The 27,292-nt window shown below is 37.2% G+C and overlaps 1 protein-coding gene across 5 annotated transcripts in view; it reads right to left on the reverse strand.

The window, feature by feature from the left end:
* The window catches only part of DMD (dystrophin), a gene marked incomplete at both ends in the record, with an annotated part of 2,093,893 nt that overhangs the window by 543,585 nt on the left and 1,523,016 nt on the right, over window positions 1-27,292 (reverse strand). For all 5 annotated transcript variants that reach the window (XM_079728248.1, XM_079728247.1, XM_079728250.1 and 2 more), the window contains one exon: window positions 5,770-5,981. In XM_079728248.1, the coding sequence (XP_079584374.1) occupies window positions 5,770-5,981 (212 nt within the window). The remainder of the gene's footprint in view (window positions 1-5,769; window positions 5,982-27,292) is intronic.

Consider the following 27,292-nt stretch of genomic DNA (forward strand, 5'->3'; position numbering starts at 1 on the left):
AGGCTACTGTGTAGCTGGGAGAAACTGATGGGAATAGGCCAAGTTAAAAACCCTCAAACCCTGCTGTTCTTAGTGAAGTTCAGTAGTTTACATACTGTTGCCAACCTCTGATTAATTTCCAGAGTTTAGAAAAGGCAATTTTAACAATTTTGCAATTTGCTGCTTTTATGGAGGAGTGGATTTACAGAGTTGCCACATTATATTTTCAAGCATGGAATAAGTTAAAGTGTGAAAAGGAAATAAGGCAAAATATGGTGCAATCAGAGCATAATGCTATCCAAGTCTTTGTGACTCTGCATTAAATATTTATATACTATAGCAGTACCTGGAAAACCACCCATTATGCTCTATCAGTGATGTAGGAAGCACTCTGTTTGTGTGCTTTGAGAAATTTAATAGCTTCATACATACTTTGGGAGGAAAAGGACTATCAGATTATTGATTCTTTCTTCTTAATCATGTGGGATCCTTAGGTGAGAACAAAAGGGCATAAGGAAACTACATGAAAAAATGGCAGGTCCTAGGTAGAAGTTTTCTGATAACGTTTTTCATTACTGTATCAGAAATCCAAACCTCAAACTACCAGGGTGGGTCAATTTGCTGATTTAATTTTGTGCTCATCCAAAAAGTAAATAAAATGTGTGAAAGGAGAATTTAGCTTCCATTACTGTACATATCTTTTTGGTAGATAAGGATACTATCTAATGCCACCCATCCCCTCAAATAATGAAAATGACAAGGCTCTAATTCCATATTTGAAAAAAAAGTTCTCTCTGATTAGTTTCTTTCCTGGTAAAATGATTTGCAATCCTCAAATAGCTATCCGATTTACTACATATAACAAGTTCAACTTTTAAAATTAATTACATGATTACAGTGTATCTACGTTTCAAGTTCCCTAAAGAATGTCTTCAAAACACAGATATTTTGCAGCCTTGGAAATTTTTATTTAATAATTTGATAAATTATTGGGTTTCTCACCTCAGATAGTTTTAAGTATTATATAGCTAAATCAGCTAGGCTCAAATAAGATTTCACTTCTCTACTGAATGCGTGTACTCTTAGCTCAGCCAAGCACAAAACAGCTAATGCCGTCACATTTGAAAGGCTTTTATGCTGAATTTGACACAAAAGCAATCACAAGAGAGACAAAAAAAGGAATTTCTCTTTCAAAGGCTGAAAGGGGAAAAAAAATAAATGAAAATTCTGAGCCTGGGTAAATCACTCTACACTGGAAAAGAAAGTTTAAAATCATCAAGAAATAATTTTTCCAAAGAATCCACTGCCAAGTTTGGACCAATCTTAATAGCCCAGGAAACAGGTTGTGAAATAAACCAAGATTCTGCCAAATAAAAGAAATCCCATGATGACCATTGCTGGCAGTTTTAGGTGCCAAAGGCATACCATCTTACCTCTTATGAAAGTTAAATGGCATCATCTCTCATAGGGTTCTGCCATAGCCTTCTGGCAGACATTTTGATTAGGATGGAAATCCTGTATGATTTCCCCTAATATCTGTCTTTCTATCTCAAAAGAGCATTATTGTTTTACTAGGGCCATGTAGAAGAGCAAATGAAGCCATGCAGTTAACAAACTCAAGTACTTACTCAACTTATGTTTTTGTTTCTAAAAAATTAAGGGTTATATAGGAAAGAAACTAAACATACATTATGGGCCTCATTTAATGATCTACTCATTAATTACTGACGCGATGGGCTATCTACAGTCTACTCTTTTGCCAAATACTTACTGTTGCTATCTCCTTCCACCTTGTCTATGCTTTCAAGATGGACTTTTCCCAGATGCCATCTCAGATTTGAGTTCTACTTTGTGAAGGGGCTATTGTTATTCCAATTTTTTCTCCACTATTTTTTCCAACCAAGAGTGGAGGTTTTATACATGTCTAATTAGTAGGGAAATGGTGAAAGATGGAACTTAATGAAATATTATACTTAAAAATGATAATTATTAAAAGTCATGTAGCAACATATATATTTATATAATACTAACTTTAAAATCAGAATTCAAAATTTTATCTACATTATGAAGACAATTAAAAATATGTAGATAAGAGATGGAAGAGAAGGGAATGCCCTGGCAGTCCAGTGGTTGGGCTCCATGCTCTCACTGCCGAGGGCCTGGGTTCAATCCCTCATCAGGGAACTAAGATCCCTTAAGCCGTGTGGTGCGGCCAAAAAAAAAAGAAAGAAAAAAGAAATGGAAGAGATTATAGACAGAGGTTAGCAATTATGAATCATGAAAATATCAGAATTATGAGTGATTTTTTTCTTTAGCTCAGGTATGGTGACTGGTTTAAGTTTTCAAAGAGTGTAACGGTGCTGGTGGTTGGCTTTGAAACCATTTCATTGTCACAGGGAGGGCAGTCATCAGCGATGCTGCTCCAAAGGAGGCTGGCTGCTGTAATCACAGCTCTCCAACTCTATAGGGACAGCCTGATGACTGCCTTACGAGGCTCACCAGCTCTCTTGTTAACCCTAGACACATAGACTAAGAAAGAATTCATGGAGCAAGGAGATCCTTGCCAAATTAACCATTGTCTAATATGTCTATTTTCACACTTTCTTCCTCAAATAAAATTGTATTTTATTTGAGGCCAGCTAATATCATTCAGGAATGATAACACATTAGACATAAAGGCAGCCCTCCACTTTATAAGGCTCCTTTTATAAAAATTAAACATTGTAGTTTCATTAAAAATGGAATACAATTTGCAATTATCTTTTTAGTTTTTCACAGCAAAACAAAATATGAAAACTTCTCCCTGGTATACTGTTTCACTGCTTTCATTTTCCACCTGTTGGCTCATCAGTAATATAATCTTACTTGTCAGTTCACAACTACAATGGTCTCCCTTTCTGATCCTCACGGTGTTTTCTTGATTTGTTTTAGCCACACAGACAACAGGTTAAGGAGGAAATCTGTGAGGTCATTTACAAAAGAGGGAGGAGATATGGGGATATATGTATATGTATAGCTGATTCACTTTGTTATAAAGCAGAAACTAACACACCATTGTAAAGCAATTATACTCCAATAAAGATGTTAAAAAAAAAAGTAATTGCTATGCATTCGTATCCCAGCTCTGCTGCTTTTAAAGAGGAGTTACTGAACTTCTCTAGGCTTTCAATTTACTTATCTGTAAACAGGGAACAATAATAGTACTTTTCATGGAAAGTGTTTGGAAGGATGAAATAAGCCAATATATGTGAAGTGGTTAGCACAGTTTCTGACAAATAGCCAAGTACTCACTAAATGTTAGTATTAGGGTTAGTATTACTTTTAGTTTTAGCATATGTCATTTAGGAAATGGACAGGAAAATTACAGCTTTAGTCTTCTTTATTTATGTTAGGAACTTACACTGAAGTTACAGCAATATATATCATTAAATTCCTAAACATATAACACAAACAAAAACATAAGTTTCCAAAGATAATGGCTGAGCCATTTTTAAGATGTAGTTTTCGATGGACTATTCAAAAGCAAATTTTCATTTCAAAAGTTTGACAAGGATAGCAATTATAATACAATCTTGTCTTTGTTTTGGGTGTCCAAAACACCTTACTTATTTTGATGAAAAAATTGTTTTGTTTTCTCCTTTCATATTTTCTTTTGCAACTCTTTCTGTCTCTTATTTAAACCTCCTTGCTTTTTCAAAAGCTATTAAACCCAAATCTTCTTGCCATCACTTTAGGATTTTTGTATGTTTTAAGAGTATTCCTCGGGCTTCCCTGGTGGCGCAGTGGTTGAGAGTCCGCCGCCAATGCAGGGGACACGGGTTCGTGCCCCAGTCCAGGAAGATCCCACATGCCGTGGAGCGGCTGGGCCCGTGAGCCATGGCTGCTGAGCCTGTGTATCCGGAGCCTGTGCTCCGCAACGGGAGAGGCCACAACAGTGAGAGGCCCGCGTACCGCAAAAAAAAAAAAAAAAAAGAGTATCTCTCAATTGCCAAATTTCAGAGTCTTCTTGCCCTGATCAACTCTGTCTCTATATGCCTCTCATCTCTCCTTTCCCTCATCTAACTCAAGGGTCCAATCCAAATTCTTTTTCCCTGGTAATTCCTCCTGACTAGTTAACCACTTTGTTCCGTGATCTGCTAGATTCATAGAACCCTAAATTTTTGAGAGGAAAAAAGAAATAGCATAACATACTGAGTATGTGATGGATAAGACCAGAACCCTCAAGAATAACCACATGGAGTCTATGTTTCATATAGTCAAGTGAAAAATTGGAAAAACCATCATTAGAAATTCCTAATTCATCTATGCTCATCCAAGGGAGAAAATCTTAGGGGTAAAAAGTATCTTGTGAAAGGGAGAATTTTTATTCATCTAGATGTTGCCTCCAACAAAAGTACTGATAAATTTGTAAAATCCTACGTGGCTTTCTAACATTCTTGTCATATAATAAAAATCCTGTCCTCATTGCTGTTCAGACCCTTTGGAAAACTAGCTATGACAAGGACTGGCTAAAAGCTCACTAGTTCATTATTCCCATTTATTCTTCCTGAAATTAAATTGGGAACAAGTTCTGGTCAATGGGTTTTGGGTGGAAGTGATGTCCATAATCTCAAGGCCTGGCCATAAAGCCCCATGTCTTGACCACATTCTCTCTTAATCTTCTGCGGTGACTTTGGGCAGCCATGATTTTAAAATTATAGTTTGATAAAATTAGAAAAGTTTGGACCCCCAAGTCACCATTTAGGGGAGAGCTCCCAAGAAGGGTTCTTTGACCTCTATTGAACTATGACACAACCAAGGAATTAATCACCATTGTATTCAGCTACTGAGATTTCAGGGTTTATTTTTCAAATAAACCTAGTGTAAATAAATATGCTATGTGGCTTAGCATAGTCTAAACAATGATTAATTTAGAAATGGGAGCCACTCCATGCAAGAAAACTATATGGCTTTTTTCTCAGATGACATAGGTAATTTGAGATTCAAATACTTGTTTAGCAGAAGGCCTTTTCCTACCAGAAAAAAACCCTATAGAGTGTTTTCATCAATGTGATCAAGTTCTCACTATGTCACTTCTCTGCTTAAAATCCCCTAAGGACTACCCATTGTTTAGCATTTAAGGTCTTTCCAAACTGACCTATAAATATGAGGTTTGAAAGGATTCAATATTTATATAAAGTACCATGCATGGTGCTTGATAATACATAGTCAAACAAATTTTATTTCCTTTCCTTTTTCTGTTTCATTTATCCTGAAGAATTCTAGATTATTAAGTGGACAAATATATGATGAAGTTTGGGGGGGGGGAGGAAGAAGAAGAAAAGGAAGAGAAAGAAGGGAAGTTGGGCTAGAGGTCAGAAAAGGGGAGGAGAAAGTGAGAGTACACCTTATCCCTACCTTATTCTCATATCCACCCTCCCCTTCGCCATTCAGTGTCCTCAAATAAAGTAGGAAGGAGTAGACCTGTTACTTTTTCTAAGAAGGAATTAAGTCCATCTGATTGACTTCATGATACTACAGAAGTACGTGCAACAATTCTGAAGTGATCTTAAAAGATGATGCAATGTGAAAACCAGACCACTGTATCTAATTTATTAAACAAAATTAATTTTAACATTGATATTAGCCATCCATTTTCCTCTAATCTCTACTTTACTTTGACTGCAAAGACTACTGTTCATTTCAGCTTGTTTTCTTTTCATAAATTAACATTAAAAATCAGTAGATTTTAATCCATGGTATAATTTTATCCAGTGTATTTTATTTTAAGAACATATCTTTGATACTAACCTTGGTTTCTGTGATTTTCCTTTCGATTGCATCCATTGTGTAGGGACCCTCCTTCCATGACTCAAGCTTGGCTCTGGCCTGCCCCAAGACCTGCTGAGCTTCTTCCTTAGCTTCCAGCCATTGTGTTGAATCTTTTAACATTTCATTCAACTGTTGCCTCCGGTTCTGAAGGTGTTCCTGTACTTCATCCCACTGACTCTGAATTCTTTCAACTGGAAGAGAAGGAAAAATGAATATATGGGAGTAAATGCTACTCTGGAGGAGACATTTGAAATTTAACATCCAAATATTATCTCACATTTTATATTACTTATAAAAGAAACTGCTCATTGTGTTACAGCTAGGATGATGGACAATGGAATTGCTTACTTTTTTCAAAGGCAAACATAAGTTTTTGTTAAACCAACTTCCTGAAGGTGATCTAGAACATCAATAGTACATGCGAAAATTTAACTGTGTCTATTCCTTTTTTTTTTATTTTTAAAAGCAGGATAAAACATTTATTAACATAGTACATTAACACAGTTGTATAACTGAATGCAAGACCTTTTCATATAATATCCCCTAAAGCATCTCAAGCACTACATGTCTAAAACAGGACCTATAGAAAAGGAACTATTTCTTTCTTAAAAAAAGAGCCTGTTACTTATTCTCTCTTCCTCAGTCACTGTGCCAACATGTTGACTAACCTTATTTTTCTCATTTCCTAACTGTGCAAATGTCATAACCATTTACTCAGCCCCAAGTAGGACATATCTAAATCATATGCCTTCTTCTCCTTTTCATCCACACAAACAAGTTCCCCTGAATCTATCTTTTCATGCTCTTCCTAGTGCTGTAGTTCACATCTTAATTTCCATTTTTATCTAGGATGTTCCTGCAATCTTCAAACTACTCTTTTTTTTGAATTGTAGAAGTTTATTTATTTTTTTATAGAGCAGGTTCTTATGCATTTTATATATATTAGTGTATATATGTCAATCCCAATCTCCCAATTCATCACACCACCACCACTCCCCTCCCCACCACTTTCCCTGCTTGGTGTCCATACATTTGTTCTCTACATCTGTGTCTCTATTTCTGCCCTGCAAACCGGTTCAACTGTACCATTTTTTTAGGTTCCACATATAAGCATTAATATACGATATTTGTTTTTCTCTTTCTGACTTACTTCACTCTGTTTGACAGTCTCTAGGTCCATCCACAACTCTACAAATGACCCAATTTCATTCCTTTCTATGACTGAGTAATATTCCATTGTATACATGTACCACTTCTTCTTTATCCACTCGTCTGTTGATGGGCATTTAGGTTGCTTCCATGACCTGGCTATTGTAAATAGTGCTGAAATGAACATTGGGGTGCATGTGTCTTCTTGAATTATGTTTTTTTCTGGGTATATACCCAGTAGTGGGATTGCTGGGTCATATGGTAATTCTATTTTTAGTTTTTTAAGGAACCTCCATACCGTTCTCCCTAGTGGCTCTATCAATTTACATTCCCACCAACAGTGCAAGAGGGTTCCCTTTTCTCCACACCCTCTCCAGCATTTGCTGTTTGTAGATTTTCTGATGATGCCCATTCTAACTGGTGTGAGGTGATACCCCATTGTAGTTTTGATTTGCATTTCTCTAATAATTAGTGATGTTGAGCAGCTTTTCACGTGCTTCTTAGCCATCTCTATGTCTTCTTTGGAGAAATGTCTATTTAGGTCTTCTGCCCATTTTTGTATTGGGTTGTTTGTTTTTTTAATACTGAGCTGCATAAGCTGTTTATATATTTTGGAAATTAATCCTTTGTCTGTTGATTCATTTGCAAATATTTTCTCCCATTCTGAGGGTTGTCTTTTCGTCCTGTTTGTAGTTTCCTTTGCTTTGCAAAAGCTCTTAAGTGTCATTAGGTCCCATTTGTTTATTTTTGGTTTTATTTCCATTACTCTAGGAGGTGTATCAAAAAAGATCTTGATGTGATTTATGTCAAAGAGTGTTCTTCCTATGTTTTCCTCTAAGAGTATTATAGTGTCTGGTCTTACATTTAGGTTTCTAATGCCTTTTGAGCTTATTTTTGTGTATGGTGTTAGGGAATGTTCTACTTTCATTCTTTTAAATGTAGCAGTCCAGTTTTCCCAGCACCACTTATTGAAGAGGCTGTCTTTTCTCCATTGTACATCTTTGCCCCCTTTGTCATAGATTAGTTGACCATAGGTGTGTGGGGTTATCTCTGGGCTTTCTATCCGTTCCATTGATCTATATTTCTGTTTTTGTGCCAGTACCATATTGTCTTGATAACTGTAGCTTTGTAGTATAGCCTTAAGTCAGGCAATCTGATTCCTCCAACTCTGTTTTTTACCCCTCAAGACTGTTTTGGCTATTCGCGGTCTTTTGTGTCTCCCTACAAATTTTAACATTTTTTGTTCTAGTTCTGTGAAAAATGCCAGTGGTAGTTTGATAGGGATTGCACTGAATCTGTAGATTGCTTTGGGTAGTATAGTCATTTTCACAATATTGATTCTTCCAATCCAAGAACATGGTATATCTCTCCATCTGTTTCTATCATCTTTAATTTCTTTCATCAGTGTCTTATAGTTTTCTGCATACAGGTCTTTTGTCTCCCTAGGTAGGTTTATTCCTAGATATTTTATTCTTTCTATTGCAATGGTAAATGGGAGTGTTTTCTTAATTTCTCTTTCAGAATTTTTATAATTATTGTATAGGAATGCAAGAGATTTCTGTGCATTCATTTTGTATCCTGCAACTTTACCAAATTCATTGATTAGCTCTAGTAGTTTTCTGGTGGCATCTTTAGGATTCTCTATGTATAGTATCATATCATCTGAAAACACTGACAGTTTTACTTCTTCTTTTCAAATCTGTATTCCTTTTATTTCTTTTCCTTCTCTGATTGCTGTGGCTAGGACTTCCAAAACTATGTTAAATAACAGTGGTGAGAGTGGACATTCTTGTCTTCTTCCTGATCTTAGAGGAAATGCTTTCAGGTTTTCACCATTGAGAATGATGTTTGTTGTGGGTTTGTCATATATGGCTTTTATTATGTTGAAGTAGGTTCGTTCTATGCCCACTTTCTGGAGAGTTTTTATCATAAATGGGTGTTGAATTTTGTCAAAAGCTTTTTCTGCATCTATTGAGATGATCATATGGTGTTTATTCTTCAATCTGTTAATATGGTGTACCACATTGATTGATTTGCATATATTGAAGAACCCTTGCATCCCTGGGATAAATCCCACCTGATCATGCTGTATAATCCTTTTAATGTGTTGTTGGATTCTGTTTGCTAATAATTTCTTGAGGATTTTTACAACTATATTTATGAGTGATATTGGTCTGTAATTTTCTTTTTTTGTAGTATCTTTGTCTGGTTTTGGTATCAGGGTGATGGTGGCCTCATAGAATGAGTTTGGGAGTGTTCCTTCCTCTGCAATTGTTTGGAAGAGTTTGAGAAGGATGGGTGTTAGCTCATCTCTGAATGTTTGACAGAATTCACCTGTAAAGCCATCTGGTGCTGGACTTTTGTATGTTGGAAGATTTTTAATCACAGTTTCAATTTCATTACTTGTGATTGGTCTGTTCATATTTTCTATTTCTTCCTGGTTCAGTCTTGGAAGGTTATACCTTTCTAAGAATTTGTCCATTTCTTCCAGGTTCTCCATTTTATTGGCATAGAGTTCCTTGTGGTAATCTCTCATGATCCTTTGTATTTCTTCAGTGTCAGGTGTTACTTCTTTTTCATTTCTAATTCTATTGATTTCAGTCTTCTCCCTTTTTTTCTTGATGAGTCTGGCTAATGGTTTATCATTCTAGTTTATCTTCTCATAGAACCAGCTGTTAGTTTTATTGATCTTTGCTATCATTTCCTTCATTTCTTTTCCATTTATTTCTGATCTGATCTTTATGATTTCTTTCCTTCTGCTAAATTTAGGGTTGTTGTTGTTCTTCTTTCTCTAACTGCTTTCAGTGTAAGGTTAGGTTGTTTATTTGAGATTTTTCTTGTTTCTTGAGGTAAGATTTTATTGCTTGAACTTGCCTCTTAGAACTGCTTTTGCTGCATCTCATAGGTTTTGGGTTGCCGTATTTTCATTGTCATTTGCTTCTAGCTATTTTTTGATTTCCTCTTTGATTTCTTCTGTGATCTCTAGGTTATTCAGTAGTGTAATGTTTAGCCTCCATGTGTTTGTATTTCTTACAGTTTTTTTTCCTGTAATTGATATGTAGTCTGATAGCATTGTGGTCACAAAAGATACTTGATACAATTTCAATTTTCTTAAAATTACCAAGGCTTGATTTGTGACCCAAGATATGATCTATCCTGGAGAATGTTCCATGAGCACTTGAGAAGAAAGTGTATTCTGTTCTTTTTGGATGGAATGCCCTATAAATATCAATTAAGTCCATCTTGTTCAATGTGTCATTGTGTTTCCTTATTTATTTTCATTTTGGATGATCAGTCCTTTGGTGAAAGTGGGGTGTTGAAGTCCCCTACTATTATTGTGTTACTGTCGATTTCCCCTTTTATGGCTATTAGCATTTGCCTTATGTATTGTGACGCTCCTATGTTGGATGCATAAATATTTACAATTGTTATATCTTTGTCTTGGTGTGATCCCTTGATCATTATGTAGTGTCCTTCTTTGTCTGTTGTAATAGTCTTTATTTTAAAGTTCATTGTGTCTGATATAATTGCTACTCCAGCTTTCTTTTGATTTCCATTTGCATGGAATATCATTTTCCATCCCCTCACTTTCAGTCTGTATGTGTCCCTAGGTCTGAAGTGGGTCTCTTATAGGCAGCATATATACGGGTCTTGTTTTTGGATCCATTCAGCCAATCTGTCTTTTGACTGGAGCATTTAATCCATTTACATTGTAGGTAATTATCAATATGTATGTTCCTATTACCATTTTCTTAATTGTTTTGAGTTTCTTTTTGCAGGTCATTTCCTGCTCTCCGTTTCCTGCCTAGAGAAGTTCCTTTAGCATCTGTTGTAAAGCTGGTATGGTGGTGTTGAATTCTCTTAGCTTTTGCTTATCTGTAAAGGTTCTAATTTCTCCATCAAATCTGAATGAGATCCTTGCTGGGTAGAGTAATCTTGGTTGTAGGTTTTTCCCTTTCATCACTTTAAATTTGTGCTGCCACACCCTTCTGGCTTGCAGAGTTTCTGCTGAAAGATCAGCTGTTAACCTCATGGGGATTCCCTTGCATGTTATTTGTTGCGTTTCCCTTACTGCTTTTAATATTTTTTCTTTGTATTTAATTTTTGATAGTTTGATTAATATGTGTCTTGGCATGTTTCTCCTTGGATTTGTGCTGTATGGGACTCTTGGTGCTTCCTGGACTTGATTGACTATTTCCTTTCCCATATTAGGGAAGTTTTCAACTACAATCTCTTCAAATATTTTCTCAGTCATTTCCTTTTTCTCTTCTTCTTCTGGGACCCCTATAATTCGAATGTTGGTGCGTTTAATATTGTCCCAGAAGTCTCTGAGACTGTCCTCAATTCTTTTCATTCTTTCTTTATTCTGCTCTGCGGTAGTTATTTGCACTATTTTATCTTCCAGGTCACTTATCCATTCTTCTGCCTCAGTTATTCTACTATTGATCCCTTCTAGACAATTTTTAATTTCATTTATTGTGTTGTTCATCACTGTTTGTTTGCTCTTTAGTTCTTCTAGGTCCTTGTCAAACGTTTCTTGTATTTTCTCCATTCTATTTCCAAGATTTTGGATCATCTTTACTATCATTATTCTGAATTCTTTTTCAGGTAGACTGCCTCTTTCCTCTTCATTTGTTTGGTCTGGTGGGTTTTTGCCTTGCTCCTTCACCTGCTGTGTGTTTCTGTCTTCTCATTTTGCTTATCTTACTGTGTTTGGGGTCTCCTTTTTGCAGGCTACAGGTTCATAGTTCCTGTTGTTTTTGCTGTCTGCCCCCTGTAGGTAAGGTTGGTTCAGTGTGTTGTGTAGGCTTCCTGGTGGAGGGGACTGATGCCTGTGTTCTGACGGATGAGGCTGGATCTTGTCTTTCTGGTGGGCAGGACTGCATCCGGTGGTGTGTTTTGTGGTGTCTTGGAACTTACTGTGATTTTAGGCATCCTCTCTGCTAATGGGTCGGGTTGTGTTCCTGTCTTGCTAGTTGTTTGGCATGGGGTTGGCCAGCCTTGGAACTTGCTGGCTGTTGAGTGGAGCTGGGTCTTAGCATTAAGACAGAGATCTTTGGGAGAGCTCTCGCCAATTGATATTATGTGGGGCTGGGAGGCCTCTGATGGTCCAATGTCCTGAACTCAGCTCTCCCACCTCACAGCCTCAGGCCTGACACCCTGCCAGAGCACCAAGACCCCATCAGCCACATGGCTCAGAAGAAAAGGGAGGAAAAAAAGGAAGAAAAATAAAATAAAATAAAAATTATTAAAATCAAAAATCAAAAATCATATTATTAAAATGAAAAAAATAAAAAGTAATAAAAAAAGGAAGAGAGCACCAAATCAATAAACAAATCCACCAATGATAACAAGCATTAAAACTATACTAAGATAAACATAAAAATCAGAATCTAGTCAATCGCATACAGCAACCCCCAAGTCTACTGTTGCTCCCAAAGTCCACTGCCTCAACTTCGGGATGATTTGTTATCTATTCAGGTATTCCAAAGATGCAGGGTACATCAACTTGATTGTGGAGATTTAATCTGCTGCCTGAGGCTGCAAGGAGAAATTTCCCTTTGTCTTCTTTGTTCGCACAGTTCCTGGGGTTCAGCTTTGGATTTGGCCCTGCCTCTGCATGTAGGTCATCCTCTGGCATCTGTTCTTTGCCCAGACAGGACGCGGTTAAAGGAGCTGTTGATTGGGGGCTCTGGCTCAATCAGGTCAGGGGGAGGGAGGGAAACGGAATGTGGGGTTAGCCTGCGGCAGCAGAGGCCAGAGTGATGTTGCAAAAGCCTGAGTTGTGCCGTGTGTTCTCCCAGGTAAGTTGTCCCTGGATCACAGGACCCCTGACAGTGGCGGGCTGCACAGGCTCCTGGGAGGGCAGGTGTGGATAGAGACCTGTGCTTGAACACAGGCTTCTTGGTGGCTGCAGTAGCAGCCTTAGCATTTCATGCCCGTCTCTGGTGTCCGCACTGATAGCCATGGCTCGCGCCTGTCTCTGGAGCTCATTTAGGTGGTGCTTTGCCTTCTGTGGGAAGACGGGGAAGGAATCCCCTATCTTTGCACACCTCGAAACAATGGTATCTTGCCTCTTAGGCTGGTCCAGACTTTTTCCCGGACTCCCTCCTGGCTACCTGTGGTGCACTAGCCCCCTTCAGGCTGTGTTCACGCAGCCAACCCCAGTCCTCTCCCTGGCATCTGACCTCCAACGCCTGATCCTCAGCTCCCAGCCCCCACCCACCCTGCTGGGTGAGCAGACAAGCCTCTCAGACTGGTGACTGCTGTTTGGCACTGATCCTCTATGCGGAAATCTCTCCACTTTGCCCTCTGCACCCCTGTTGCTGCACTCTCCTCTGTGGCTCTAAAGCTTCCCCCCTGCCCATCCCTCATCTCCACCAGGGAAGGAGCTTCCTAGTGTGTGGAAACCTTTCCTCCTTCACAGCTCCCTCCCAGAGGTGCAGGTCCCGTCCCTATTCTTTTGCCTCTGTTTTTTCTTTTTTCTTTTGCCCTACCCAGGTACGTGGGGAGTTTCTTGCCTTTTGGGAGGGCTGAGGTCTTCTGCCAGCATTCAGTAGGTGTTCTGTAGGAGTTGTTCCACCTGTAGATGTATTTGTGATGTATTTGTGGGGAGGAAGGTGATCTCCATGTCTTAATCCTCTGCCATTTTGAAGGTCCTCCCACATTTCCCTCTTTATTTTCCTCTTACCCTTTATGATCTCTATTATGAGCAAACAAATATTCTCTGGGCATGCTATGTTTCTGATCTGCATCAGATTTGCCTTTGCATTGACCATATCTTCATGTATAAAACATCTTTAATATCATGTTTATTACTAGAGTAGTCTCATCTGATTTTAAAAAAATCCATAAATTAAAAATAACTGTGGGGGGGGGGGAATCCTGTAAGCCAAAACTAATTAGTGACCTCTAACATTCTTAAAATAAACTGTAGGTCAGAGAGAATCTGTTGGCATGTCTTTTTGACTCAGTCTGTCTTTTTAATTAAATCTTAGACTGAGTAACGTGGAAAAGTACATGTGTATATTGGATAAGGATATTTTTATGGGCATTTTCAAAATTTGAAACATACTGAGCTCCAGAGGATAACAACAATAAATTATTATATTGTTATTAACATAAGTACAATTAGATGAATACTAGAAAGACAGCAGAAGTATCACCCCTTGTGAAATAACTAACCATATGTGAGAATCCATTTTGCAGAGTAGAAATTACGGACAGATTATTTTCTTTACAAAAGGATACACCATAGATTTCTCTAATCAACTTGTCAAAGATATTTAAAATATTATTTGACTTGTATTCCACTCCCAGGTATATAGCCCAGAGAAATGCATACTTATATTCACCAAAAGACATGTACTAAATTAGAAGATTACCCAAATTGGAAATTACCGAAATTCCCATCTACTATAAAACGGAATGGACAAATACACTGCGGTAAGTTTATCAACAGAATACTATCCAGCAATGAGAATTAAATATCTACATCTATATTCAATGATATGTATTAACCTCACAAACATAATGTTGAGGGAAAGAAACCAGCCAAAACCAAGGACATATTGTATTATTCTATTTATAAAATGTATAAAATCAGGAAAAAGTAAGATGACTATAGAAGTCAGGATAGTTGTTACCTTTGTTGGACTGGTCACTGAAAGAGACATGACAGGGACTTTTGAGGTTCCGGTAATATTTTTTTTCTTGATATGAGTGCTGTTTACACGCTTGTAATCAGTTTGTGCACATTCACCAAGCTAGACATTTATGTTATATGCACTTTTCCTTACGTATATTGTACTTCAATAAAAATTTAATAATATATTTTCAACTTGTAAAATGTACTATACATACAACTTTGGAGAATTCATCTTTTCTAAAAGGGTTGCAACGTGTGAAATATGTATCACTTGGGCAGATATGAATGATAATAAGAGATGCAATGGTTTTTGCTAAGGACAATAAAATTGAGGGCTTAGATTTGTGTGATAAAGAACATCTGAGAAATACTCATTGGACAGTGAATCAGACTAGACTCACAGAAACAAATCAGTACATAGAGACAGATGAAGCAGCTATGAGTTATGCAATTTAAAAAAAGCAGTGTAGGGAATTGCGGTCTAGTGGTTAGGGCTCTGTGCTTTCACTGCTGAGGGCCTAGGTTCAATCCCTGATTGGGGAACTAAGATCCCACAAGCCATGCGGCACAGCCAGAAAAAAACAAAAAAAAAGGCAGTGTAATTGATTGATATAGCTATCCTAAGAGGAGACCCTGCAGAATATATACAAAAGAAAAATTTACAAGTTTTTTATCTATATCGTTTTGTCAAGGAATCAAACAATTCAAACTACAGAATTTCACCACTCTTGCAACACTTCATCCAGGATATTACTGATAGACCAAAGATATATTATGGCAGTGTACTTTGTCCCATTCTGTAGATTTATATTTATACCAGATTCATCTGACATTTAAAAGTGAAATAATAATAAAATATGTGCTTATAAACTCAGATAATCTGTGCATGTTGGTAACTGAAGAGCTACCCAAACGTGTGTACTTCTTCTTTCAGAGGTCCAACATGATAAGCTTCTCAACTGATTTGTGCAGTAAGTAGATGCTGGATAATGAAAGGGATAAATAACGAATGCTAGGACTCAGGATGATAGACTGGGACTCAGCATGTGTCCTGATTTACGGATCTCCAGAAGTGTCACATTGGAAACTAAGCAATCATGTCAAGAACCACAATATTGCAGAGAAAGAAACAGTTCAGTTGACTGAGTACTAACCAATCTTTCACTTCAAGTTTTTAAGCTAGTTATGTTTGATTATCGATACACAACCCTGACTGATATTAATTCCCTCAACATCTCTTCTAGGGAAAAATGTTATTTACAAAAATAAAATGTTTGCCTTTTTGAATACATATTGCTACAGAACAAAGAACAACTCTGTTCCAATTTCTGCACTCAAGTTACAGTCTGAGAATTAGAAGTTACTGTGACTAACTTTTAGAAAGAAACCTTGACCAGCAGTTAATAATAGGTTATAGCCCTGGATTTGTGATGAGATAGCTATTGTAATTTGCAAAAGTTGATTCGGCAAAACTTCAAGTTCCTCAATTGCAAAACTGACTATAGTCATCGAAATGGACAATAATCTCAGCAAACATTTGTAATCTGCTAGGTGGGGCACTCTGAGGGTCTCAGTGATTCCAGGTAGAAAATACTGAGCTTAAAGAGTTAAATTACTGGTAAATCTTTTGAGGTCATTTGAATGGGTAAAAAGTGTCATATATTTAACTGTGGTCAACTGTAAGGAAAGTTTTCCCAACTGAGGTTAAGACAATAAACTCTGAACCATTTGTAAGTATTAGGAAAAAGATATGGTAATCACAACAGACAGTTCCGTGAGGCCGAAATAGTCCAAAAAAGGTTAGGCATGATCAAGAAGGGAGCTGAAAACAAAGAAACCATCATTATTCTACTAGTGTATAAAGCTAGGATACAACTATATCTTAAGTAATGTGAGTATATCTCAATGTTTTACATTCAAAGACTTATAAGGAACCAGAGAAAGTCAAAATAATAATAACCCAAATTATAGGAAATATTAAGATGTGTTCCTCCTATTTCCACAAGGAATTTAAACATGGTTCTGTAGAAGTCTTATCTGTAGTTAAGCTCTGCAAAGAGAAGTCTCCTAATTAACATCCAAAGGTTCTTTCCTTTCTGGGGTGATAGTATTTTTCTTTATCTTGATAGAGGCATGCGTCGCACAGGTGCACCCATTCAACAATACTCATTGATTGGTACACATAAGATTTGTACTTTTGACTCTGCAAATTTTGCCCCACAAAGACATACAAGTAAGCAAATAAACCAACAAAAAGAACTGTAAATGAATGCTGAGCTCTAGTTAATGATACGCACGCTGAAGTGTTTAGGGGTAAAGGGTACTGATGTCTCTAAACTTACTTTGAAATGCATCAAAAAATAGTCGGGACTGATGGGCAGAGAAAGCATGAATTTGTACAGCACAATCTAGGTGGTGGGTTCAGGGATATTTACTCTACAATTCTTTCCACTTTTCTGTGTATCGGAATTTTTCATAATAAAATGTTAGATAAAATGCTCTCTCACAGCAAGCACAAAGCAGCATATTATTTAAACACATTTCTAAGTTATTAAGGCCACTTTCTAACTAAGAAAAAAATACCATGTGTGGAATATAGAAGCTTAAAAGACAGTAAACAGAATTTACAGCGGTGAAAATGACAAAATGTTTTGCTTAAAGTCACATGTATATGGAGAGGAACTAGAAAAGGAATTCAGGCTGATCTCTTAATTTCCTCATCAACAGAATGTCAAAGATCATATGACCTCCTTAAAAGTACGCTGAATATTCTCAGAGAGAAAATGAGTTAGTCTTCTGACAAAAGCTCATTCTGTTTTGGTTATAAAATATAGGAAAGGGCTTCCCTGGTGGCGCAGTGGTTGAGAGTCCGCCTGCCGATGCAGGGGACACGGGTTCGTGCCCCTGTCCGGGAAGATCCCACATGCCGCGGAGTGGCTGGGCCCGTGAGCCATGGCTGCTGAGCCTGCGCGTCTGGAGCCTGTGCTCCACAACGGGAGAGGCCACAATAGTGAGAGGCCCACGTACCACAAAAAAAATAAATTAAAAAAAAAAAAAAAAATATATATATATATATATATAGGAAAGTGTGTGTTGGTTCCCATATTGAAAGATGAGTTAAGGTAAAAGGACTGCATTTTTGCCACTGGTTGCAGAGTCATAGATTTACAAGAAAATACCAACATCCAGTCATAATGGAACATGGAATAAATAATGGAACATAATTTATTAATTACATAAACAGGCAGATATTGAAATGTGATTTATTTGGTCATTAAAATGAATTAACTTAAAAAAATAATGGCTTCCTTTGGCAAGGGGGCACTACTGGTTGAGATGAAAGCTTAAAGTTGGGTGAGTAGCTTAATCTATAGTTATGCAAAAATATTTCAGCTTATAATCTTAGGTCACTCACAAGACATAGAAAAGAAATTGTTTAAATGTGGTATAGACACAACATATCACTGGATAATCCCACTCTCAAGCCTGCCCCACCCTCAACTAATTAAGTGCCAAATGTAGCAAATAAAGTACTCACAACTCATTCAGCAAGAGGTCATTAAAGTGGAACTAAAGGGTACCATTATAATTCCAGCACCGTGGATTTATTACCATGTCACCAGCATGCAATGCACACATAAAACCCATTCATCACTGCAAATTTGCACATCAAAATTGATGCATTTGTTGGAATATAAATATTTTTAAAATATGTAGAATAAAAAAATACATTTTTTCCCACCCTGAACACACACTGAATTTCATCCCTACACCTTGTCACTCAAACTTTGATTTGATGAGTGCAGAAAATGCAGGTTATACCTGAAAAGCCAAGTGGGCTCACTTCTATCCTCACAAGCACGCTCCACAGTCTAGCCAATCAAGTTAAGGAATAAAAATAATAAATAATTCCTTGAACAGAAACCATGGGTTAAAAAGCAAAATGCCAGGTATTGTCTACTAACGGACTTTTCTGTATTTCTAGTCTTCCTTACCTTCTTCTCTTTAGGTTTAGTGTCTCCCCTACTCATGCCTAATTCCCTTCCTGTACTCAGTATTCCAAATTCTTCTACCTCCTAAGACAAGTGATTGCACTTTCTACCCATTCTGTACCTTCAATCTCAGTCTAGAACCTCATCTGAAAAGAAAACAACAAAAAACAAAATAAAAAATTCTTCCTTTTGGCTCTACACCCCCTCTGGCCAATCCTTTCTCCTTCATGAAAGAGTGATTTACACCAGAGTTACTTCAAGGATGGTTTGTGTACCAGCAGCTGCAGCATTACCTGGGGGATTGTTAGACATGCAATATCTCCGGCCCCACACGTTATACCTACTGAATCAAATCTGCATTTTTAAACAAGAGTCCAAAAGTGATTTGTATGCACATTAAAGTCTGAGAAGCACTCGTCTACGTCCACTATTTCCACTTTCATACCTTACATACCCTTCTCAATCCATTGCATTTTCACTTTTGCCACAGAAATTACTTTTGAAGATGCTAACGATAACCTTCAAATTACCACAGCATTGGAGATTCTAAAGTCTTTGTCTTTCCAGACCTCCCTTCGGTACTTGCCATCACTGATGAGCCCTCCTTAAAACCTCTTCCTTGAAATCTTGCAATGACTGACACTGCAAGATTTTAAAAAATTATTTAGTCTACCTCTTTGGCCACTCCTCAGCCTTCTCTGCTCATCTTTTAAACACTGTTATCCCCTACAGGTCTCCTTTGGACCTTTTTTATTTTCTCTTTACATATACTCCCTGGTGAGTTCATATTGTTTCATTCACTCTCTGGTGAGTTCCTATTGTTTCATTTACTACCTATACAGTGATCATAGTCAAATCTGTGTTTAACCTAGGAACTCTCTCCTGAGCTCCATATTCACGTAGCCAAACGCCTACAAGATTCCTTTTAAATATTCAACATATCCAAAACTGATCACATCATCTTTACCCTTCCTCTCCCCTAATCACTGACACACATCTGTTCCTCTACCTAGTCATTCAAGGAGAAACCTACAAATCATCCCTGATTCCTCTTTCTTCCTTATCCTTTAACCAAGGTGCCAAGTCATTCATTCAACCTCCTTAATGGCTCTTCTAACCTCTCTATCATCCAGCTGTCTCTTCTCTAGACTGTTTTAATTAAAAGCTTCCTGATGCTCTCTCTTATTTAGTGAATCATAACCCTGTCTGCACATTTGCATCAGCTGGGGTGCTTTAAAAACTACCAGTGTCTGGGCCCTATTCCCAAAGATTTTGATTTAATTGGTTTGGGGTGGAGTCCAGGCACTGGATTTTAAAAAGTTCCCCCTAGTGATTCTAATGTGCAGCCAGGACTGAGAACTACTGCTTTAATACTAGCCTTTTGCACCCCCCATCTATCTTCAAAACGTTGGTCAGAGAAGACTTTTGAAGATGAAGATCTAAGTCTGTCATCACTTACTAAATTCCTTTAATGTCACCCCCCTTCCACTGCTTTCAGCATAAAATCAAAACTCTTGACCTGACTTACAAGATCTTTTGTAATGTGGCCCTTGTCTACTTTTCCAGTTTCCTGACTTGTATTACCTGTTGTGAACCCTATTCAGCCACGTAGGAGTCCTCTACATGTAGGATGTTATCACATATCTCACATGAGTCTATGCTTTTCCTCTGCCCAGAATATTCTCTACTCTTTATCACTCTGTAGCACTCCGCTCAAAAGTCACTGCCACTAGTCATTTTTTCCTGACCATTCTATTCTCTTCCACCCTACCCAAGTTTTGCTTCAGGGGCTTGGGTAGGATATCCTATGTTATGGTTTCCAGAGCATTGAATTCACATCCTTACCTCTGAACACACTTATTACCCTACTTGGCAATTGTCTATTTATTGTCTGTCTTACCTTTCAAAAGGTAATTACTTGAATTGAGGGAATGTGTTTTTATTTTATTTTATTTATTTTTTAAAGTTTTATTGAGATACATTCACAGACTATATAATTCACCCACTTAAAGTATACAGTTCAATGGTTTTTAGTATATTCACAAAGTTGTGAATTTAAAAATATTTTCATCATACCCCCCAAAAACTATAGCAGTCACTACCCATTTCTTTCCAGCTCCCCACTCCAGCCCTAGGTTGGAGTTAATCTACTTTCTGTCTCTATAGATTTGCTTGTTCTGGGCATTTCATATAAATGGAATCATACAATATGTGCTCTTTGTGTCTGGCTTCTTTCACATAACATGATGTTTTCAAAGTTTATCCATGTTTAGGGTATATTAGTACTTCATTCCTTTTTTTTTAACATCTTAATTGGAGTATAATTGCTTTACAAGGTTGTGTTAGTTTCTGCTTTATAACAAAGTGAATCAGCTATATGTATACATATATCCCCATATCCCCTCCCTCTTGCATCTCCCTCCCCCTGCTCTATCCCACCCTTCTAGGTGGTCACAAAGCACTGAGTTGATCTCCCTGTGCGATGCGGCTGCTTCCCACTACCTATCTAGTTTACATTTGGTAGTGTATATATGTCCATGTCACTCTCTCACTTCGTCCCAGCTTACCCTTCCCCCTCCCTGTGTCCTCAAGTCCATTCTCTACGTCTGCATCTTTATTCCTGTCCTGCCCCTAGGTTCTTCAGAACCATTTTTTAAATTAGATTCCATACATATGTGTTAGCATATGGTATTTGTTTTTCTCTTTCTGACTTACTTCACTCTGTATGACAGACTCTAGGTCCATCCACCTCTCTACAAAGAATGTGCTTTTATACTCAGGGCCCAACACAAGTTTGACATGAGGGGAGTATAAAAGAATGTGTGGAGAGGGTAAACACAACTTTTAAGTCACAAGTAAGAATTTATGCACTACTGCAAAACCAAAAATAATCATGAACATACAATATATAAACAAAACAAATATATTCATATAATCAATGTTATAAAAACAAAATACATGTTCCAATTTTTTTAGACTTTATGAAAATGGGGCTTCTGTATTAAGGGGAAAAAGAGTAAATGAATTAATGAAGTATAGCATCAATTGATCCCCTCAAATGCTTCTCCAGAAATGCAAAATATGAGATCAAAAATAAAGATCAATCAATTCTAGTTCATTTAATATATGTCTGGTTACTAAGACAAACATAGGATCAATGATTATAAAATATGTTTTAGACTAAAGTGTTGGCTGAAAAGCCAAAAAGGAAAGTGGATGAGAGACTTGAATTGCCCTTTCCAGGTCTCATTTTGAGATAACCTTTGCTTATTTAAACCTCAGCAACTCGTGAATGTTATAGTAAATGATGTGAAATACGGCGGAGACAAAAAGTAACTCTTTCCCTCTTCTAATAAGCCCAACTGAAGTGACAAAATCGTTTCATCCAAAATATGTAAATAAATTTTGAACATTAGTACAGCAATTCCTAAAATAGTACGGCAGCTCCTAAAATGAAATGCTTGAGTTTACAAGAAACAATAAAAAATTCTGTGTATTGCTCCTACTATTTCCATTTACCTCTGGATAAATCATAACGGTGCATCTGGAGAAGAAAGACCCAGGAGAGAGAAAATATCCTAGTGAAGGTGTTGCTGAGAAATACAGGAACAGAGTAGTGTTATTGCCTTAATTTTAAAAGGAAATTCTTAAAATGAATTCCCATAGCAAAAGAAGAAATAGAGAAATTTAAAAAGAGGTAATCTGTGTGAAAAGTGCTTTATACTGCAAAGCTGTCAACAAACATATGGTATTATTATTATTTCCTTTAAAATGAGAAACAGAATAGCATTGTGCCTATACTATTTGCAGCAAGGGAACAGAATCCTTTAAAAACATATAAAACTGGGTCATATGTTAGTTCCATTTGTAGTTTTTTAAGGAACCTCCATACTGTTCTCCATAGTGGCTGTATCAATTTACATTCCCACCAACAGTGCAAGAGGGTTCCCTTTTCTCCACACCCTCTCCAGCATTTATTGTTTCTAGACTTTTTGATGATGGCCATTCTGTCCGGTGTGAGATGATATCTCATTGTAGTTTTGATTTGCATTTCTCTAATGATTAATGATGTTGAGCATTCTTTCATGTGTTTGTTGGCAATCTGTATATATTCTTTGGAGAAATGTCTATTTAGGTGAGGTGGATGGACCTAGAGTCTGTCATACAGAGTGAAGTAAGTCAGAAAGAGAAAAACAAATACCATATGCTAAGACATATATATGGAATGTAAGAAAAAAAAAAGTCATGAAGAACCTAGGGGTAAGACGGGAATAAAGACACAGACCTACTAGAGCATGGACTTGAGGATATGGGGAGGGGGAGGGGGAGGCTGTGACGAGGTGAGAGAGTGGCATGGACATATATACACTACCAAACGTAAGGTAGATAGCTAGTGGGAAGCAGCTGCATAGCACAGGGAGATCAGCTCGGTGCTTTGTGACCGCCTGGAGGGGTGGGATAGGGAGGGAGGGAAGGAGACGCAAAAGGGAGGGGATATGGGGACATATGTATATGTATAACTGATTCACTTTGTTATAAAGCAGAAACTAACACACCATTGTAAAGCAATTATACGCCAATAAAGATGTTAAAAAAAACATATAAAACTGATGCTTTTTTAACCAAAAACAAAAAGACACACAAAAATTGCCTGAATTTGGTCTTAAGCAAGATTATACTTTTGTTCTGATAAATTCTTATAAATAGCCATCTGACTGTCTGATAATGATTTGTTTTTATACATTTATTCATTTATTTGTTCCTTTGTCTATCCAATCATTTATTAAAAACTTTTTCTTGATAATCCATTATGTGCTTGAGATTGAATTAGAATGGATACAAAATCAAAGCTGCATAAGGAATAGGAAACATTTTATAAGTAAACTATCAATACCTAGTTCAATATTCATATGCATTTGGAATCTATGTCCTTAAAAGAGAATCCACTTATCTGAATGTATCACTCACTAGAAAGAAAAGCTAAAAGAGGGGACTTTCATAGCTCCCAGTGGCCTTACGAATTATGGTAAAGATTTTGGCCTTTGTCCGCAGGGCAATGGGAATCCACTGAAAGGTTTCACGCAGCGAAGTGACACCACCTGATCTGGGTTTCAAAAGATTAGTCATACTGCTAATTAGAGAATAGATTGGAGGGGAGGGCAAGAAAAGATACAGAAAAAAACAGCGTGAGATGCTAGGATAGGGGTCCAGGTAAAACCTGATGGCTGGCAGATTGAAAGATAAGAACAGATTAGTAAAATATTTAGAAGATTAAATATATAGGACTTTGTCTAAGTTCTTCCCTTTGTATAAAATGCATTGCCTGGGTACTTCATGAAAGTTTTTGACAGGAAATGAATGGGGTCATAAAAACCTTTCAATTCTTGAAAGGGGTCATAGAAGTTCTGGCCCTGTCATATAATGATTTTTCCCTCTCACAGGAAAAGATGGAACTAACAGACTGTGACCAATGTTTTCCAGTCAGGTATGTATGCCTAGTTCACTATGCTCCTTCTAGAATACAGGCTACATGTGACACCTGCAAATTCTTTGCTTAGAGCCTCTTTGTTGGGAAATCGTGCTTGAGTATTTTTTGTTTGGCTTGACTTTTGAGTCGTTTGCCGATAAATAAGTAGGACAGAAATGTTGACCCTTTTTGTATCTAAAAATGGTGAAAAAGGTTGTTGTTGGACATCGACATGAACACACAATTTCATGTTGAATATAAGGTTATAATAATCCCCAAGAAGAAAGGTAATGTAGACAGCTTGCCATATGGAATGGATAAAACAGGTAAGAGGTCAGAGGTGTTATGATGAGAGCTGTCATTCATATAGTGATGAATACTGAAGTCATGAGTGTAGGGGACAGAGGCAAAGCCTTGGGGATATTCTGGAGAGAGGCAGACCAAATGCAGGAAACTGAAATGAGAGACTGGGAAAGGTTACATTATCCCTGTGTTCAAGGCAAAGGCTCTGGAGATGAAGCTTGAGAGGTAGTCACTAGAATGCACATAGTCAGCCCTCTTTGGTGGTCATTAATAGCTTCAGTGAAGTGGTTAGAGCATGGATCACAAGAGATTAGGTATAAAAAGAAATGACAGAAATGTCTGTAGAGTTCACTTTGGCAATTCAAGAAGGAAAATCAGATAGGAGACTAAAGGAATATGAGCTGCCTTATTGTGTGAGCAAAGTCTTGAAAGAAGTAGGAACAAAAAAGTAGAAGCTTAGGCAAAGTATCAGGGAGTCAAGTTAGTCAACAGGAGTAGAAGGTTTCCATTTGAAATATAATTTATCATACAAAAATATGCTAAAATGAAAAATGTGAGAACTGGACTAGAAGATTTCACTAATTAGCTAGCCAGGTCAGAACATGGATCTTTATCCAGTCACTCTATACGTAAAATCTTAATCTGATTATTAAAAGGAGCTTGTAATTTGTAAAATCTCTAAAGATTTCTTTCCCCCCAATTCTGCCATGTTTCTTGCTTTTCTACCATTTCTATCAAAATTACTCCCCTCCTTTCTTTCACTATCTTTAAATTCATCAACATTCTTCTTGGTGACATCAGACTCTAGTTTTCCTATACTCCAGGGTCCACTTGAAAGCACTTCCTTTTTTTTTTTTTTTTTTGCTGTACACGGGCCTCTCACTGTTGTGGCCTCTCCCGTTGCAGAGCACAGGCTCCGGACGCACAGGCTCAGCGGCCATGGCTCACGGGCCCAGCCGCTCCGCGGCATGTGGGATCTTCCCAGACCGGGGCACGAACCCGTGTCCCCTGCATCGGCAGGCGGACTCTCAACCACTGCGCCACCAGGGAAGCCCGAAAGCACTTCCTTATTACGCGTAACAAGTGCCAGTGAAAAGCCCCAGCTTGGAACAAACTTATCTTTACCTAAGTAACTACCATACGCAGAACTAACGTTGACTCCAATGACAAATATGGTCCCATGCCTTTCTCTTGGCTGGTGAGCAGTTACTACACTGTTCTTGAAAATTAGAAAGTCGTGCTATGAAGCAGTAGACATTATGTAGTACATTGACTAAGATGTTAGCCACAAATTCATACATGAATTCTCTCAATTTGAATAAAGTTTAGGTAACAGCTTTGTCCTTAGGCATTCTGGTACACACAGATAAAGAATGTTAAATTTTCTCAAGACAGACATTGGCAAGAGGTTCAGAACAAAGTTAGTATAGTTGTTTCCCCAAACAAAATAATCTCATATGAACCTGCCTTGCTGCCAGTTCCAATGATATTACTGATCTTCTAATCTCATTGCTTTATTTTTTTATCCTTTTATTTTTTTTTTCTATACTAAATCTCTGTCTCTTGCTGCTTATTAAGCTAGCTGTTATTTGGAACCTAATGAAAGAGTTTTTTCCCCCCTGAGTCCAGACCTTCCTAAATAGCCTCTTCATTATTCTATTTACTTTGAACATTAAAAAAAAAAAAAAAAAAGCTGAAATAGCTAATGTGAGAGGTTCATGAAAATCTCCATCCAGGACATCATCATCCTAATTGGTTTATAACCTGCTGTGCTGAATAGTTCTTCCATTCATCAGGTTTTTTTTTAACCTTAAAAGTGAAAACTTCTATGTTCTGAAAATTAACCAACAATGAGAAAAGGTTATAGGATTAAAAAAAAAATAGCTTCAGCAATGACCCTAGAATCCTCAGAGGCCTTTGTGTAATTGTCTGAATGTTGAAAATTATATACATGGTACCATGTGCTTGCAAGGTTTTAGTTCACGTTTTAATAACCACAATGGAACTATGAATTCAGAATACTAAGCCCACATCTTCCCTCAATTTTGTGAAAGAAAAACTAAAGAAATAAGCAATGATGAAAAGAAAAGACCTACACAGAAGTAGGTGGTAGAAAAGATAACAAAGTAAAGGTCAAGAAAAAAGATAAGGAAGAAATCATATTTCATGAAAGTTGTTCTAAATTGTGTTCGAAGTTATATGTTCCTGGCAGTAGGGAAAAAAAGGTAAACTCTTAAAGGTTTGTAAAGGTGTAAAAATGTTCCATCATTAGTATTATTCCTAAAAATAGATAAACGCTCATATTTCAGGTTTCTGAAAAATTTGGAATAACATTAAGTAGATGCATTTATACATTCCTTTTGAAACACCTGACCACTATTTTAAAAATGTACTTACTTTGTTCCTACCCCTAAAAACTTACTGAATGAGAATCTTCTGGCTCTTGGGCTAGTAGTGCATATCTTTTCAACAGGGCAATAGTGTCCCAAGGGGGTAAAAATTTATTCCTGAGGAACAAAAGGTCTTAGATGTATCTAAGGGTCACAATGGTTTGTGACCCTCCAAAGAGCCACAATATAAACAGATATAGAGACTATCTATGTTATCAAAATTTCATGGGGGGTTGATTAGCAAATAAAACTCTAAAAAGCTTCTTACAGCGTAATGATTAATAAAACATTGAGAAACACCATCCCTGTGTAATATACTTGAAAACATTTTCTGTGTATAAAAGTAATACATTGCATTGTATGGAATTGGGAAAACACAGATAGATAGAAAAGAAAACAATTAAACTCACCTAAATTCCACCTGTGATAGCTGTGAAACATTTTAAGGTATTTCCTTCCAGTTATAATGTGTCCTGCTGGCTCTCTCTTTTTCTTTTCTTTTTTTTTTTTTAACAAAATTAGGATATGGCATAAATAATTTCATATCCTACTT

Source organism: Hyperoodon ampullatus (genome assembly GCF_949752795.1).
Source record: "Hyperoodon ampullatus genome assembly, chromosome: X".
In the NCBI taxonomy this organism is placed as follows: Eukaryota; Metazoa; Chordata; class Mammalia; order Artiodactyla; family Ziphiidae; genus Hyperoodon; species Hyperoodon ampullatus.